The sequence below is a fragment of the Anastrepha ludens genome, chromosome 6, assembly GCF_028408465.1.
Source record: "Anastrepha ludens isolate Willacy chromosome 6, idAnaLude1.1, whole genome shotgun sequence".
Taxonomy (NCBI): Eukaryota; Metazoa; Arthropoda; class Insecta; order Diptera; family Tephritidae; genus Anastrepha; species Anastrepha ludens.
The window spans coordinates 83,005,484-83,021,556 of record NC_071502.1 but is presented as its reverse complement, the minus strand read 5'-3'; the positions used below and the strand labels follow the sequence as shown (position 1 = coordinate 83,021,556).

The 16,073-nt window shown below is 35.1% G+C and overlaps 1 protein-coding gene across 5 annotated transcripts in view; it reads left to right on the top strand.

The window, feature by feature from the left end:
* Positions 1-16,073, top strand: part of LOC128866050 (cartilage oligomeric matrix protein-like) — a 111,956-nt gene that overhangs the window by 55,430 nt on the left and 40,453 nt on the right. For all 5 annotated transcript variants that reach the window (XM_054106528.1, XM_054106525.1, XM_054106527.1 and 2 more), the window contains exons 4-6: positions 2,923-3,238; positions 3,401-3,533; positions 4,339-4,467. In XM_054106528.1, coding sequence (XP_053962503.1) covers positions 2,923-3,238; positions 3,401-3,533; positions 4,339-4,467 — 578 coding nt within the window. The remainder of the gene's footprint in view (positions 1-2,922; positions 3,239-3,400; positions 3,534-4,338; positions 4,468-16,073) is intronic.

Sequence of the window (16,073 nt, the reverse complement as noted above, 5' to 3'; positions counted from 1 at the left end):
TAATTCTTTTTGAAGCCGGCTTGATATTCGTTGAAGATACTGTTCCTTTCAGTCCAAGAAGTTATTCCTTCGTTAATTGTGCCCATCATAACTTTAGCAATGCAGTTCATAAATGAAATTTCTCTGTAGTTTCCTACCAGGGTAGGATCCCCTTTTTTGAAGATAGGAAAAACTAAGCTCGTTCTAAAAGCCTTGTCTACTTTGCATTTTTCGTAAAGATTTGTGTAAGCACTTGCCATAGCCTCAATGAAAGTATCGGGAGCATTTTTTAAAAACTCGTAAGGAATTCTATCAATCTCTGGAGCTTTGTTTAATATAACTTTGTTTAGCACAGGTCTAACTTCGTCTGGTGAAAAAATCGCCTCAAGCAGATCGTCAGAGTGGAAGCTATGTGCATACAAAATTTTCTTGTCATTAGCGGTAGGGCTCAGCAGATTTTCAAAATAAACCTTAAATTCATGCGTTGATATGGCGGAACTTATTTCCAAAGCTTCACCCTTTAACTTTTTAACAAATTTCCACCAGCTAGCGCTATTTTTCATCTTGTTAATATTTTCTATAAGGCTGTTATACCATTCTTCCCTATTCCTTTTACATACTTATTTAAAATATTTATTTGCTTTTAAGTATATTACAATAATTTATTTGTTTCATTACAGCTTTCTGTATGATTTATAGGGAAAAAATTTACGAACTAAAATTAATTGTTTAAGGGTATTGCTGTTTTTATGTTCATAGCATGAATGGTTCAAGAAAATTTCATACTAGCTTAGTTCAAAAACCAGTACTGAGAGAACTGTTTTGGTAATTTTATTGTCTTTATTTGTCCCATGTTTTTGAGCATTCAATTTGTTACTCAATCACTTAATTCTAAAGTTTATGCTATATTACATTTACAGAAAAAATTATTGTTTTTTCCTTATACAATTAATTAATTAAATTTACATATAAAGAAACATTTTTTGCCTTTTAAAAATACATCAGAACTTAACTTCAGGATTTAGTTATTACATTTTTCCAGTACAAAATTGTCTTTCCATTAATTTTATTAAAAATGACTTATTGGCACGTACACCCTTTACCGAATGTTTGGTCGAGCTCTTCAACTTAGTTGTGGCGTGCGTTAATATGTTTTTTTACAAATGAAGGGACCTACAGCCACCGAATGGCAGTGGGTATTTTATGAGAGGCTTTTTCATGGCCGTATCGATGTTGAACGCTGCTCCATTGGCAGAAAGATTGCACTTCTTCAAGATCAATACCACCAATTGAGAATTTTTGTGTATTTTCTGTGTTTATACGCATGACTTTAGTTTTTTGGATATTGAACGTCAGACCGGCTTTCTAAGCTGCGTTTTACACTGCTTGGATCTTCCCTGCCATGTCAAAGTAGTTGTGGGACAGTATACAAATGACGTTTGCATAGTTCAGATCTGCTAGGCGCACTTGCAGTCCCTAAGTAATGTTCCCTTCAGATGATGTGGCGTTCTTCATGACGGCGTCCGACACGATGTTAAACGGACTACGAGGCGAGAGAACACACCCTTATCGTATAGCTGCTAAAAACCTTTCATTTTGTCTCCCCGAAGTTTATCATGCATTATCCATTAGTTTGCATTAGTTTAAAGTGCCGCGATGACTTGAATCAATTTCGATGGTTTATTAGGGAAGGTAATGCAGAGTACTCCACCCAATCGACTGTTCAACGATAACTCGGAGAGTAGTGATGTGATTGATGCATGAACAGTTTGCTGTAAAGCCCATCTGACTTCTAGTCAATACCGAAGAAAGCCTTTTGTTTATGATTTGCGTGATTATTTTGTTAATCTCCATCCAGTTGTTGCGTGCAGTGATATTTAGGGATCTGCATAATCACACCTTCTTTTAATTCATCAGGCAGGTCAGCGGTCGGCCAGAATTCTAAAACTCAAGGGTGTATTATGCTCGCACTGATCACGGGATGTGCTTTCAACAATTCAGGCGAGATGTTGTCTTGCCCAGCGCCTTTCTCGTTCTTAAGAGAAATTATTGCTGCAACAACTTCACAACAATATTGTCTTTAAAAGTCGAAATTCAAATTTAATTCGGGATATATTTGTAGAGCATTTTAATCCTTATCGGGTATAGGATAGTATATTTCGAAAATGACCCACTTGAATAAGAAATTTGGGGTTAAAATGTTATATATTGAAACCTTTTATTAGAAAAAGCCTTTTCTATCAAGCAAAAAAAATTGTTATTAGTTAAGAGTAGACTTGTCGTTTTCTCCTGAACTCCGGCGATTGAAATACAACAAAAAAATTAAAACGACGGTCTTGAAATTTTTAAACTCTTTTAAAGTACCAGTGTGGCATTCCCCAAGTAGTACTAAAACGACGTTTTAACACCATTTTGACACCTCCAACGGGCAGATATCTACAGCCAGCCAGAGCTGTTGATGTAATTTAGGTTGAAACACAGCCGCAGGAGCAATCAGTGACCTAAATCGTCTAGCTGCCAAACCCGCACATTTACAGAGAACACAATTACAATTACTGTTGAGCACACAGTCTTCTTCTCTGAAAGGTTCCCACAGCTTCTGTAATGACGATTAAATGGTGAACGTAGCTTGTTTGCGTGTGTGCCGATCGTCCAATGAACGGTAAACACAGCTACGAGCTTCTAAGTTGAAATATTTTAAGTTTAGCTAGTTTTTCCTGAATTATGCCAACCTGTATGTGAAACGTTATTTCCAAAAAAATGTACACACACATGCACACAAAGCTACAAATTTCCACTTTTCACAAAAACGGTTTTTTTGTTTGTTAATTTTCTTTGGTACTTACTTCATAAGTTGCTTTTAAAAATTTTTATCTACATATGTATGTATGTATGTTCACTTTTTAACGTTGCACTTTTCTTCACTCGCCCTCTAACCTCCAGTCCTCGACGCAAATTACATATCTCCATTGAGGCCCTCTTCATGATTGATTTTCCCACGCTCAAGCATAAATTCTCATTTTTTCTGGATCGGCGCGAGCAACGAGTAACATTGGATATTAGCGCCAGTGGCATCATTGACTCCTTGCAATTTGCGATTCCGAATATAAATGAGACGAGTACGATTCGCTCGATGGCGCTGCACTTCCACAAAAATCGCATTGCTTTGCTGGTGGACTGCAAGGAGAGTGCCGCACATGAGTTGGATATGAATTTGTCGAAATTGTATATACAAATGGATGATCCGGTGATTAAATTGGTGAGTTGATTGGAAAGTGAAATGGGGAGCGAATAATGTATGTAAATAAAAATAAAACGTAAATGTGTGATGCGCTCAAAATATGCTAAAAAATATGAACTTATTTGTATGTATGTATTTATGTATGTACGTATGAAACTGCACTCATTTAATTTTCTACAGTTCCGCGAGCGCAAATACCCGCTGCACTTTGATGGCAATGTGGAGAGTGCATTGCAGCGGGCCAATTGTCAGAAAGGTTTGAATCGACGAGGCAATAGGCGCATACTGAAGACTAAAGTCACTACTGAGAGAGGTGTGTAAAAATATATAAATGTATGGAATATTGGTGAAGTAAAAAGTTTTGACAGATTTTTCGATCCATATCTAGTGATCTTTGGTGATCCATATCTAGTGATGTATACAACGCATCGGGTGATATTAGGTTTCAGAAAAAGTTCTTCGATATTTTTGAGTTTCCTGAAGGGAGTTGAGAGTTATTGCGTTCCCAGATGAAGGTAGAAAAAATAAACTTCGATACATTTTTCAATACCACTACCACGTTGAAGGCCAATCGAAACAGCCTGTTCGGGCCTCTACTGTTAAAAACTGGCTACACTGAAGCAAGGGGTCGACCAGAAGTGGTCAGAATGGTCAAAGAGGGGGGTGTTGTGTTCCAGCAAACCAATGCTCACATTTTTAACGACACGCCAGAAGCTCTGAGAACTTGTATAGAGTATTTTATCCCATCCGTATAGTAAAGACCTGGTCCTAGGCGATTATCAACTTTTCAAGCATTTGCAAAACTTTCTTGCTGGCACATTTTGCTTAGCACAAAAAAAAAAAGATTGTGGAAATGTTGGAAAGATTTTATAACAAATAGAACGAGGACCTCTTCAATTGTGGCACTATGACGCTAACAGCGAAATGGCCAAACTTTTCGGAACAAAACGGCGCATGTTTCATCTACTATAAATCGCATAGTCTCAGGCATATTAATTTCATCATCGAATTAATGTGAAAAAATAGTCAGAACTTTTTACTTGACCTAAAATGTTTGAAAAAATAATTGAATAATCAATTTTTTATACTTTTCTGTGTATTTGTATACGTTTTTTTAGAGAAAAATAAGAAGCGCGATGTTCGCAACTTTTACAACTCAGATAGCTATGAACGATTTACACAACGACAACTACCGTTAGATTTCGAACAACGAGGTGATATACCGATGATGCATGGCGACTGTGAAGGTATGCGTCTAGAATTTTAAATTAATTAATTTATTTATTTCAGAAAATTTAATAAACTACAAAGGTTCTTACTGACTAAATCGATAACTTAGAATTAATTACAGAAAGCATAAAATATAATACAATTTAATTATTAAGGAAACACAGTTTTGGGTAAAGAAAAATTAAGCCAAATAGAATTCGATATCTCGTCGAGTGCATTCCCTAATGGGGCATTTCTTGAGTAGTTTGTACTGCGAGTCTTGACGTAAAAAAAATTTACGTGCATACGCCCTGCGAAAAACTCATGGCACATTTACACTAGTTTGAACCATGTTTTTCTTTTAATTCTCATTATTTTTGCACAAAAGCACAGCTCATCAAAAATCATGTCAGTCCAGTTTTAAAATTTTATAAGCAAAATTTTTAAAATTTCTCAAATTTTTAACAAAAAATCATTTTAAATCCCATTTGGAATTTTATAATTAAAAAAACTTAATTGAAAACTCCACGAATTTGTAACAAGAAATCATACTAATCCAGTTTTAAAATTGTATAAAAAGATTCAAAAATTCCACAAATTTTTAACAAAAAATCATTTCAATCCGATTTTAAAATTTTATAAAAAAATTGAGAAATTCCACAATTTTTTAACAAAAAATCATATAAACTCAATTTTAAAATTTTATAAGAAAATTCAAAAATTTCACAAATTTTTAACAAAAAATCATATTAATTCAGTTTTAAAGTTTTATAAAAAAGTTCAAAAATTCCACAAATTCCACACATTTTTAACAAGATCTCATATAAATCCAGTTTTAAAATTTTATAAAAAACAAATTGAAAAATTCCACTAATTTAAAAAAAAATCACATAAATTCAGTTTTAAAATTTTATAAAAAAATTCAAAAATTCCACAAATTTTTAACAAAAATCAAATACATCCAGTTTTAAAGTTTTATTAAAAAAGTTCAAAAAATCCACAAATTCCACACATTTTTAACAAAAACTCATATAAAATCAGTTTTAAAATTTTATAATAAAAAATTGAAAAATTCCACTAATTTTTAAAAAATTCATATATGTACATCCGTTTTCAAAATTTTACAAAAAAAAAAAAATTAAAATCTCCAGAAATTTTTAACAAAAAATCATACAAATTCAATTTTAAGATTTTATAAAAAAAAAAAAAAGGAAAGCCCCATAAAATTTTCAATCCAATTCTATGGTTTTTAATTTGGATTTCCGGAAAAAAATTTAGTACGCAGCTTTAAAGCTTATTCAATTTTAATCCAACAAAGTGCAAGTTTGCAGTTGCTGAACAACTTCGTTCATTTTTTAAATTTTTCCCCTTTGAAAGTGTTGTGAAGTTTCTTCATATAAATAACACCGCGTTACACACATTCTGTCCTATGAACCAAATATACTTTTTCGGAAAGGGGATAAAAAATAAAAATACACGTGTATCGGCGATTTTCATGTACACGTCACAATTTTTTTTTTGTATTTTATAACTTTAAACGAGCAATTCTTGTATGCATATCTGTATAGCCACACCATCTCAGGATTAGCTTAACGGATTTGAATGAAATTGGGCACACAGATAGTGTATCACATTTCTAGACTTTTCACCTAGGTGTTGCCACTGACAATGTTTCACAGGGTTGCCACCTGTTCGAAATTAAAAAAAAAAATTCCATGAGATATGCCGATGTGGGTACCAAAAGAAAGGTATTTCACTCCGCATTACAATAGAGATATAAAACCCCGAATTTTTTTTATTAATTTTATTATATTAAAATTAAAAATTGTTACCTTGAAAATTTTAATGCTTTTAAAGAAACGTATTCCTTTTATTTTTGCGTTTGTAAGCATTTGAGTCAGTAACAAAAGTTATTTCGAGTCGGGCACTGCATTTTTCGTAAGATGAAATATACAGAAAGACGTTTTCGCGCAACAGAACTTAAAACAATTGTCAAAGTATACGTCTCCTAGTAGCGCAACTGTCAGATGATCGGAACTTCCGGAACTGTAACAAACACACAAACGGCACAGAGTGTGTTGTATGAAACAATCAATTAAGGGGTAACACCACTCTACACGCGTAAAATAAACACGATTTTTAAAGAATTTTTTTTGTGTAGAAAGAAAAGGAAAACAATCACTCTGATTTGGGAAGTTATTACTTATATACTAAAATACAAAACTACAAAGTTTGATCGAAAAATTTTACAAAATGGCGGCATTGGAGACATTTTTGTAATGTGGTTTCTCTTGAAGGAGCTCCGCGGCACGCAGCACAGAGGGTGCAAATTTTAATCTGGAACAAGGAAATTTTTTTTTCTTAATCTAGATAAGAATAGCTAGAGAAACACGTAGGGGATTTAAAAAATATTTATTTTTGTGGAATTAGCAAGCATTTGAAGGAAAATACTCTATTTTGGACTAAAAAAACGGCACTTAAATAATTATAACAATCGTTTAAATTAATCTATCGAAAATCCCCTACGCTCTTCTCTTAAGAAGGTTATTATACAGACGTAGTGAAAAACCTGATTAAAAATATTTAAAATTGTTTGAGTTATGCTGCGTGCCAATTTCAGAAAACGTGTTTTGAGAAAAACGCGTTTAAAGTTTGGAAATTTGGAGAAATCGTTAGGTAGCAGTCACTAACGCTTCGTTAAAAGCTTAAAATATTTATGAAATAAACTTCGGTAACGTATAAAACTTTTTGTTCTGTATTTTAAAAGGTTCAAAGAATTTTTTAAGCTTATAAAAAAAAAATCAATTTTTTGAAATTTCTACAGTGGTGTTACCCCTTAAAGGTTAATAAGTCGTTTAAAAATTTGGAGTCCCTTCAAGTTATGCCGAAAATTTAGAAAAAAAAATTTTTTTTAGAAAGAAAAATTCAAGAAAATCGGAGAATTGATAATTTTTTTTTTTTAATTTTACATAACAAAAACAATTCCACGAGTCTGCCAGCAGAAATTCAGCGCGATTAGATTACGGAAAAAGGGTTAAAAATTGATCCAAAGTTTTTCACACAGGCGGACTACGAGCTCTATATTTTATACATAAAAAAAATATTGTGACGTGTACATGAAAATCGCCGATACACGTGTATTTTTATTTTTTCTCCCCTTTCCGAAAAAGTATATTTGGTTCATAGGACAGAAAAAAAGTTCGTTTTTGTAACGCAGTGTAATGAATTCACGACGTTTTTTTTGTTTCAACCATGGAAATGTTTGTGAAATGTTTCCAGATTTTTATAAAACTTAAAAACTGGATTTCTAAGGTTTTTATTAAATACGGAGATGTATTTATGTATATGCAAAAATAAAGAAAATTTCAGAAAAAATATAAAAAAATAAAATTAATTAATTAAAAATGTGAAAACTGCTGTCATCCTATGTCGCGCGCTGTATGTAAATAGACGAATATTTTTTAATACCTACATACATACGCAGATCTTCCCTTCTAATTTTTCCGTATTTATTTAGAATTTTTTTTTATAAGTTGTGGTATCCATTTATTGATTTTATGTATTAGAGGCAGCGAGGTAAATCTTAGCTTAATTTCTAGTTTATTTCTGGTTTCTTTGTCATTATGATTCACTTCCTGTATTTTCGCTTTCTACCTCTCCAACTCTGCATCAATTTGTCTCAGCTCATTTGCATATCTGGAGTGCAGCTCGCATTCTTCTTTGAAACTGTCAATTCATTTAACTGACAAAGCCCACACTCGCTTTTGATGTACACTGAAAGAAATTTAAATTTACTCGCAAATGAATGGGATAGCAAAATTATTAGTAATTGATAAAAATAATAGAATTTTTAAAAAGATATTAAAAAGCATTAAAAGACGCTTGAAACAAAGAAATCTTGCAATCTATTCACTCTGTCATGCATACTTTGAGACCGGATGTATCGGAATTATCTGGCTCTACCTTGGCAGTAGATGATTTAGTTACTCTGATTATAGGAGAGTTCGTCCAAATATTAAATAATGCAATTTGCGCTTAGTGGTCTGGCTAAGTCGACAGGAGAAAATATATGGGGGCTGATCTCTCTTAAGCCAAACTAGTCCTGCTTGTGACGCTATAAGTTAGACAGCATCAGCTCAGTTCTTACTCCCTCATTTAATGGCATACATCTAAAGCTATCGAAAAAGATGAAATTTCTGAAATCTATTCTCTCCTAGAGAAGGAATCTCGAAGAGTGGTAAAAAGAAGGCACAGCACATAACTCCTAGTACCGCAAATCATACATACTTACATTAGATGTGTGCCAGAGAAGTAAGCCCTTTTTTCACTTATGACTTAATGTGTCTAAGGCTTATCGGCTGACTAAATTCAGTCTGCATCTCAAACAGAACGGAGTTGGAGTATAGAAGCTCTGGCTATTAGGTAACAAACATCGACTTTGGCCACAATTTTGGCATCCACTTCACTGGAAGAATTGAGACGGAATCTCATTCCGTTCTTAACGAAGATGAAATTCTACTTTTGTTAGGCTGTAGAAAAATTAACATGAAAAGAGACTTCACTGCTCTTTATCCAGAAACTGTCATACAGACTCTCAGACTGTGGCAGATTTCTTCAAACTGAGATTTATGCATTTGACATTCTGGACCGTGAACCGATCCTTCAAAGTTCACCTTCTTTTGAGACAGTTAAACTGCTATCAAGGCATTAAGGCCGGCAAAGTCTAAGAGGAAATATGTCCCACAATGTCAAAAATCCCAACAAACTCTTATAGAGCATACTTTTGGAAATAATATACATTAAGTCTTGCGCAAAGTGGGGTTTGAGATGTGGAGTTGAATATGGGTCACTCAGCAGTTTCTGTTTAATTAAATCGCAATTGAATGAATTCATTTACTAATTCAAAGTTAGGCTGGGTTAGCTTAAAATGGTTGTCCAAGAAGTGGGCATACTTGGACGAAGAAGTGAATTCATCCTTTGTTATACCATTGTGAAGGAAGTAAGGTGGAGGAAGATCGATAGGACGAAAGGAGAGGGAAGAGCGAGGTGCGGATTGGGTGGTTGTGAGGATGGGTTTAGTATATTTGGATTATAAACGATAACTAAGCTGCGGTTGCGTTAACCACTTTATGCTGCTGATGAAGTTCATTAGATTTTTTAATGTGAAGAACTGCTATACTCGTATCAGCAGGTGTAGCAAGGAAGTAAGAGCCAATACGCCTAAATCCTAGCTCCGCGAGAGTAGGGTAGGTGCTGAGATGACTCCACCTCATCCTCTATACAGCTGATGTAAAATGGTCTCACAGCATACATGCCTCGCGGATAGTGTCCGATTTGGACACTACGAAAAATGAGAGCTGAGATTTTGACAACCTCAGCAGATCGCTCGAGCACCCCCGAACCACACGGGGCCAGAAGGGTTTCGAAACCCTTCAAATCTGTGTACTCCCCCAGTGGTCGCTAAGTTGGCTGGTGGTCAAGGTGATTCCAATCCTCTCCCTTCGCGGGGAAATCACCTCACATGTCCCTTGTCTGGCCAGCTCATCCACCTCACAGTTTACCGTAGTGACGCTGTGACCAGGAATTCAGATGAGCCTTATGTAGTATTTGACACACGACTTTTAGGAGGTGACTTGTCTTAGATAGGTTATTAGTGGTAGTGCAATTAACTGGTAGTGCAATTTACTGGTAGTGCAAAAGTCCCAACCCTGATAATTAGGCCCTAACCGGGATAAAGGCCCTTAGGGGATAAAAGTCTACGCACAAAGCAGTTCCAAGCAGAAATACTGTGATTCATTTTTGGCTAGAATAATTAAGCCAGCATGGCTCGATAGCTCTCGCCATTCACCGTAACGGCAGCTTCTTCCACAATTCGAAAGAAATAAGGGCGTTCTATGTGCTCCGCCAACTTATTTATTTTTTTCAAAGTAAATTTCCCCAATTTGGAAGCATTGTTCTGACGTTAAACGATTCATGATGACTTTTAAACCTTACTGACAGAAATGTAAACACAGCTTGGCATTTTCAGCCGTCAAACCATAGTTACCGATATCGCTAATTTTTATGCAGCTAAAATAAACACCGGATACATTGAATTAAAGATAAAGTTTTCTATTTACCAACAAAAATAATTTTTGTGGGTGTGGATACTGCAAATTAAAAAAAGAGGCTTTTGAAAATATTTACAGTGAAACCTCCCTTGGATGGACACTCACCGTTAGTCAGCTTTAGTCGTCTAAGGGATGTGCCCACTAAAGAGAGTGTAACTTATTCTGATATAAACAATTTGGTATAGGAAAAAATGTCCGATAAAGGGAATTGTCCGGCCAATAGAGGTGCCCGTTAGGAGAGATTGCACTGTCGTGTATTTTTAAATAATCATTTTTTCTAAAAAGTTTAAAACGAGACGTATAAAATATAAACTTTAATTACTTTTCAGTGGCCTTTCAATTTTGTAACGATTAATTAGTTTTCGAGTTATTTTTTTCACCCTTGACTTTTCACATCTCCCTTATTTTTCTCCTGTATAGTATTTAAATGAGCCTAATTAACTCTATCAAGTTTTATATTTAGTTTCCGAATACCTTACCGGGACCTTTTCTATACTTGTTATGAGTTTGGATTTTACCCGTATGATCGATCCCCCATCGGTTAGATCAAGTTAAGTACATTTAGGTCGGCTCAAAAGGCTTTAACCGCAGCGGGTAAAAAAGACGTTAAAGAGGAAACCTATCTAATTTATATCCATTAGGTATTTTCTTCAGTACTTTGCAATCCACAACTGACTTATTAGAAGAATATTAGACACATTTTTCTCACAGGGCCCAGCTTCGAGATAAACGCTGAAATTTACATACTGACTTCGATAGCTTCCAAGGTTAAAAGGTCTCTCCACATGAACAGCAAGAAAACACACCTGAGGCAAGCACAAGAAGAACTGATACCCACTACAATTAACTTCTTGCATTACACTAGTTTTAAGGCAGTTTTCCGTGTGCTTCCATACAAAAGTCCTTCGCTACATTGGTTTCCGCTAGTTACCAGCCTTTATAGTCCTAACTATCGGCTATAAGAGTAGTGCCACCTGCATACCTTGTGCAGTTTATGAACACACCATTCATTTTGAAAGTTAAAGTATAGAACTAAGGCAGGGTTCGTAATATTCCTAATAGATATTCCTTCGGTAGTATTACCATCGATACTTACATAAGCATAACTCTTTGTCGTCTATTCCCATAGATTGAAAAATAGCGTTCTCATAATCGATGAAGCAGAGGAGTATAACTTTTTAAAGATATCTGGCGTTCTGAACTATAATCTGAATGCATAGCAAGGCCTCGAGGGTTCCCAGTTCATCTCTCAAACCGATTCGAGAGTTGCTTTGGGCATTGCTTTTCTCCACTTTTGTTTCTTCGATTCCAACGAATTGGTGGATATAATTGAAGGAATACTAAGCGACCAATTGAAATGAATCATGAATCTATTTGAACTAAATATGTTTGGACAAAAATTAAATTTGTAATAGGAAATTAAGAAAAGCTCTGCCTTTCCAAAAACTTATTTTTGTTTTCAAAACTTAAAAAAAAAATTAAAAACATAGTTACCTAAAGTGTTTCTTAGTTCACAGTTAAGTTCAAATGAACGAGCATTATGGCAACTGCAAATTATGGTGGCAAATACATATATTTTGCTATTGTGTTGCCATGGTAATTTGCTTAATTGCATATTTAACAGTTCTCTCGCTAAGTTGTGGGCGAAAAAGTCCGATTTGAATAAATTCCTTGCATATGGAAAAAAGTAAATAAATAGGGAATTACAGAGAAAATTGGTTTACAATTTTTATTTAGTTAAAGTTTTTTCAATATTTAGTTAAATTGTTTTTTTAATTTCTTATTTATTTTATTGTTTTTTTCAAGAATTGATTAGTACAAAGAAGCTTTTATTGTGAAAAAATTCAATATTTTTGAAATAAACAAATATTAAGTTACGAAATATTCACCATTTTTTATTCAATAACTTCACTGGAATTTCTCTTTGCTGAGTTTTGGGCACCACTTTTTGAAGTGAAAACTTCTTTAGAATCGTTGGGAGTGATTTGAAACTTGATGAAACGAAAAAGCGACACTACGAAGCGTTATATGTTGATGTACGTATATGTGTGTGGCTGCGTACTGCTGAGCCACGCTAGTATAGTGAGTATTGTGGTATGTATACTACACTGTCTATTACTTGCTTTGGTGTTTAGTTCAAGCGTCATACGTATGTATGTTTGTATGTATGCTAGTACGTATGTGTGCGCGCCTGCGTATTACGGAGCCACGGTGAGCGAGAAGGCATTATGTATACCTATACTACACTACCTAATACTTGCTTAGACCAAGCGTCCTACGAATGTTTGTGTGCATGTTAGTACGTCTGTGTAATAAATATATGCGTTACGACGCTCATAATTTATATTTCAGCGAATCAATCAATAAATAGCATCACGGAATTCATTCACGAAAATTTAATAAAGTATACACCAGAAGTATCGCGGATACTTAGAAAAGATTACAATAAAGTTCCAATGATTTTAAGTGGCGATTTTAACGTAAATTTTGCATTGGACACAGCGGTTCCTTTAATTGATGTTCTCAATAGAACATTCAAGTTAAAAATGTGTAACAATCGCACTGAATCGACAACACGATCAAAAACAACCATTGACGCGGTATTTCAAAGACATGTTGACAACATCGAAACCAAAGCATTTGTATCATATTTTAGCTATCATAAGCCACTCGTATCATTTGTTGAAATTGAGAACATTGAGGATGAATAATAATAAAATGAAGAAAATAAAATATGAACTTTATAGCAATATTATAATGAACCTATAATTATCCCGCTCCTAATGCTGCTTTCGTCTCATTCTCCCTCAGTTTGTTTTACGGAAGGTTTCACTTCTATCGCGTCTAACCGTTAGACTGGTATTTTTTTTGATTGATTTTTAACAGACAAGATCAATGGATATTTTTCTATAAAATAGCGCAGTGCAAATTTGAACATATTTTCTCATTTATGGTAACAAAAGTAAAAAAAAAAACTTTTTAAAGTACTGTTGTACGTTGTAACAGACGTTAGACAAAGAAATATAGAATGCATAGCCAACGTATTTGTTACTCTAGAACTCTTTTGAATTAAGAGATCACTTTTTTAAACTCCTGTCTCCTGTAGCTGGCACTGGAAACTGAAGGGTTAAGTGAACCCAGAAAAACCTGAATTGTAATTTAATGTGTTCTTAGAAATTACAGTTTCAGGCTAGAATTCGGATTCTCATTTTCATCAACGTATTCGCAATGGATTTCAGATGTTCTTAAGCAAACCACTGCCATGACCCCGGTTACGTCGCCTCACAGGTGATGGTTTCAAATTGGCACAAAGTCGGTTAACGGTATTGGCCACACCTTCTGAATTTTCTTTACATTGCCTCCTATGACGTGGCAGCCGAAGTTACTCTTACAATTTTGCTTCGTATGGCCAAACCGGGCAATCTGTCATCCTTGATTATAATGGGTTTTTAATTGGCGCGGGTCGATTTTGGCGCCCTGTGGCAGCCATTTTGTTTTGGTGACATCTGTCAAATCTTTTGTTTATTATTCAGTTGTTTATGCCAAATCATCATGACAAGTTACACGATTGAACAGCACGTTCAAATGATATAACTTTATTATCAAAATGAGTGTTCATTAACGCAAACGTAGCGCGCAATGCGCCCATTTTTCGGTAGACGTGGTGGCCCTTCCAATTTCGTATGGCCCATATTGAACCATATGGACCTAGACGACATGTGGTTCCAGCAGGACAGCGCTACGTGCCACACAGCAAACGCTATTTTATTCCATTTCAACATCTACCCGCCCTTATTAAAAAACCCTTTAGGTGCAGTAAATATTATTTTTCTTTTGTTTTATTAAATTCTCTGATCCCTAAAGTTCTAAGCTTCGCTTTACGTATTTATAACGCCACTTCCTCAATATGATATGACTGAACTTGCCACCAATAGGATTGAACGAGTTCAGTAAATGTTTCTTAGATTCGCTTTTCGCGCTTTAAACTTTAGTGAACCCATACCATCATATGTGTCTCGTCTATTGCTTATAAATTCTAAATCTTTTGAAAATCGTAGACCTATCCTAGCCTTCCTTTCTTTTACTCCTAAAAGCGTCAATGAACCAAACCAGGGCATTATTAGAACGAATCTGATTTAATACTCCCCAAGGTCATCGGACACTGCTTTATGGGAGCACATGGAAAATGTAAGGGGTTTCGCTCAAAAGACATCTGTCATTGATTTTTTGTAAAGTAGCTGCACAAACGAGGAGAAGTTGCAGAGCGTTGAACATTACCTCTGCCACTGCCTCGGTCTTGCTTGAATGCGATTTCGCTGCCTAAACTTCTACTTTTTGGTTGTCTAGCAGACTTGAAATCGGCTGCCATCCATAGTATTTTATCGTTTATCCCAAAAACGAAGTGGTTTCACCCCATTAGGAATTAAAGCGGGAGCTTAAGCCTATACTAGTGGCATCACAATAGGGTTTCCGGCCTAAGTGTGCCAGGAAAGTGGCAACCAACGTAACCTAGTGTTTTCCAACGCCCTCTGTAACTTACTTCCTTCTGCGTGAATAACAGGAGAACTAATTATTCATTTACTGCTCCCAACACTCGATTTATTTGTGAATTTAATGATCTTACTCAAACTGTATTCGTGGACTTTTCTGTTTTAATGACAGCATTTTTCAACCTTATCAATTCCACTATTTTGAGAAATTGGTCGTTTTTGAAATTATTGCATCTAATTAGTTTTGGGTAAGTTACTTTGTGCTATTCGTAGCCTGTAAGATTGGACAATTGCTTGCTCTAAATAAATAATTCGGCTGCCGTAGCCGAACGGGTTGGTGTGTGACTGCCATTCGCGAGTGCGTAGACTCGAATCTTTGTGCATGAACATAAAATAATAGAAACAGTTTTTTCTAATAGCAGCCGGCGCTCGCCAAGCAATGACAAACCTCCGAGTATAATTCTGCCATAAAGAAGCCCCTCATACAAAATATTTGCCTTTCAGAGTCGACTTAAAACTGAAGGCCCCTCCATTTGTGGAACAACATCAAGACGCACACCACAATTAGGAGGAGGAGCCCGCCCAAACACCCAACAGAAGTTTATTGTTTATTTATTTATTAAAGAATTATGCGAGATTATAACAAAAATCCTGCTATACTTAGTTATTCGTTTCCTTCTTAAAAAAATTCTTTAAAAAAAAAAAAATGTTTTAAGTCTTCCTAAAACTGAATCTGAATTCGCATATATTCTATGTCAGCTAAATTTAGATCCGCCCATGGCAGTCTTCCACCGTTTGACCGGGTAGCAAAGCAAAGGGTCACATATTGTTGCACTTCGAATGCCAATGCAATCAACTGCTGTTATGCGCACTTGGGTGTCACCTGGTTGTCAGTGTCATTCGGCCGAGAACAAAGATTGCGCACATTAGCAATTGCAGTGTACAAAATAGTGCAAAATATATGTCATTTGCTTTTTTGTTGTTATTAGCTTTTTTATTGTTTTGCTATTTTTTCTGCTGTGCTGCTGCTGCTGCTGCTGCTGT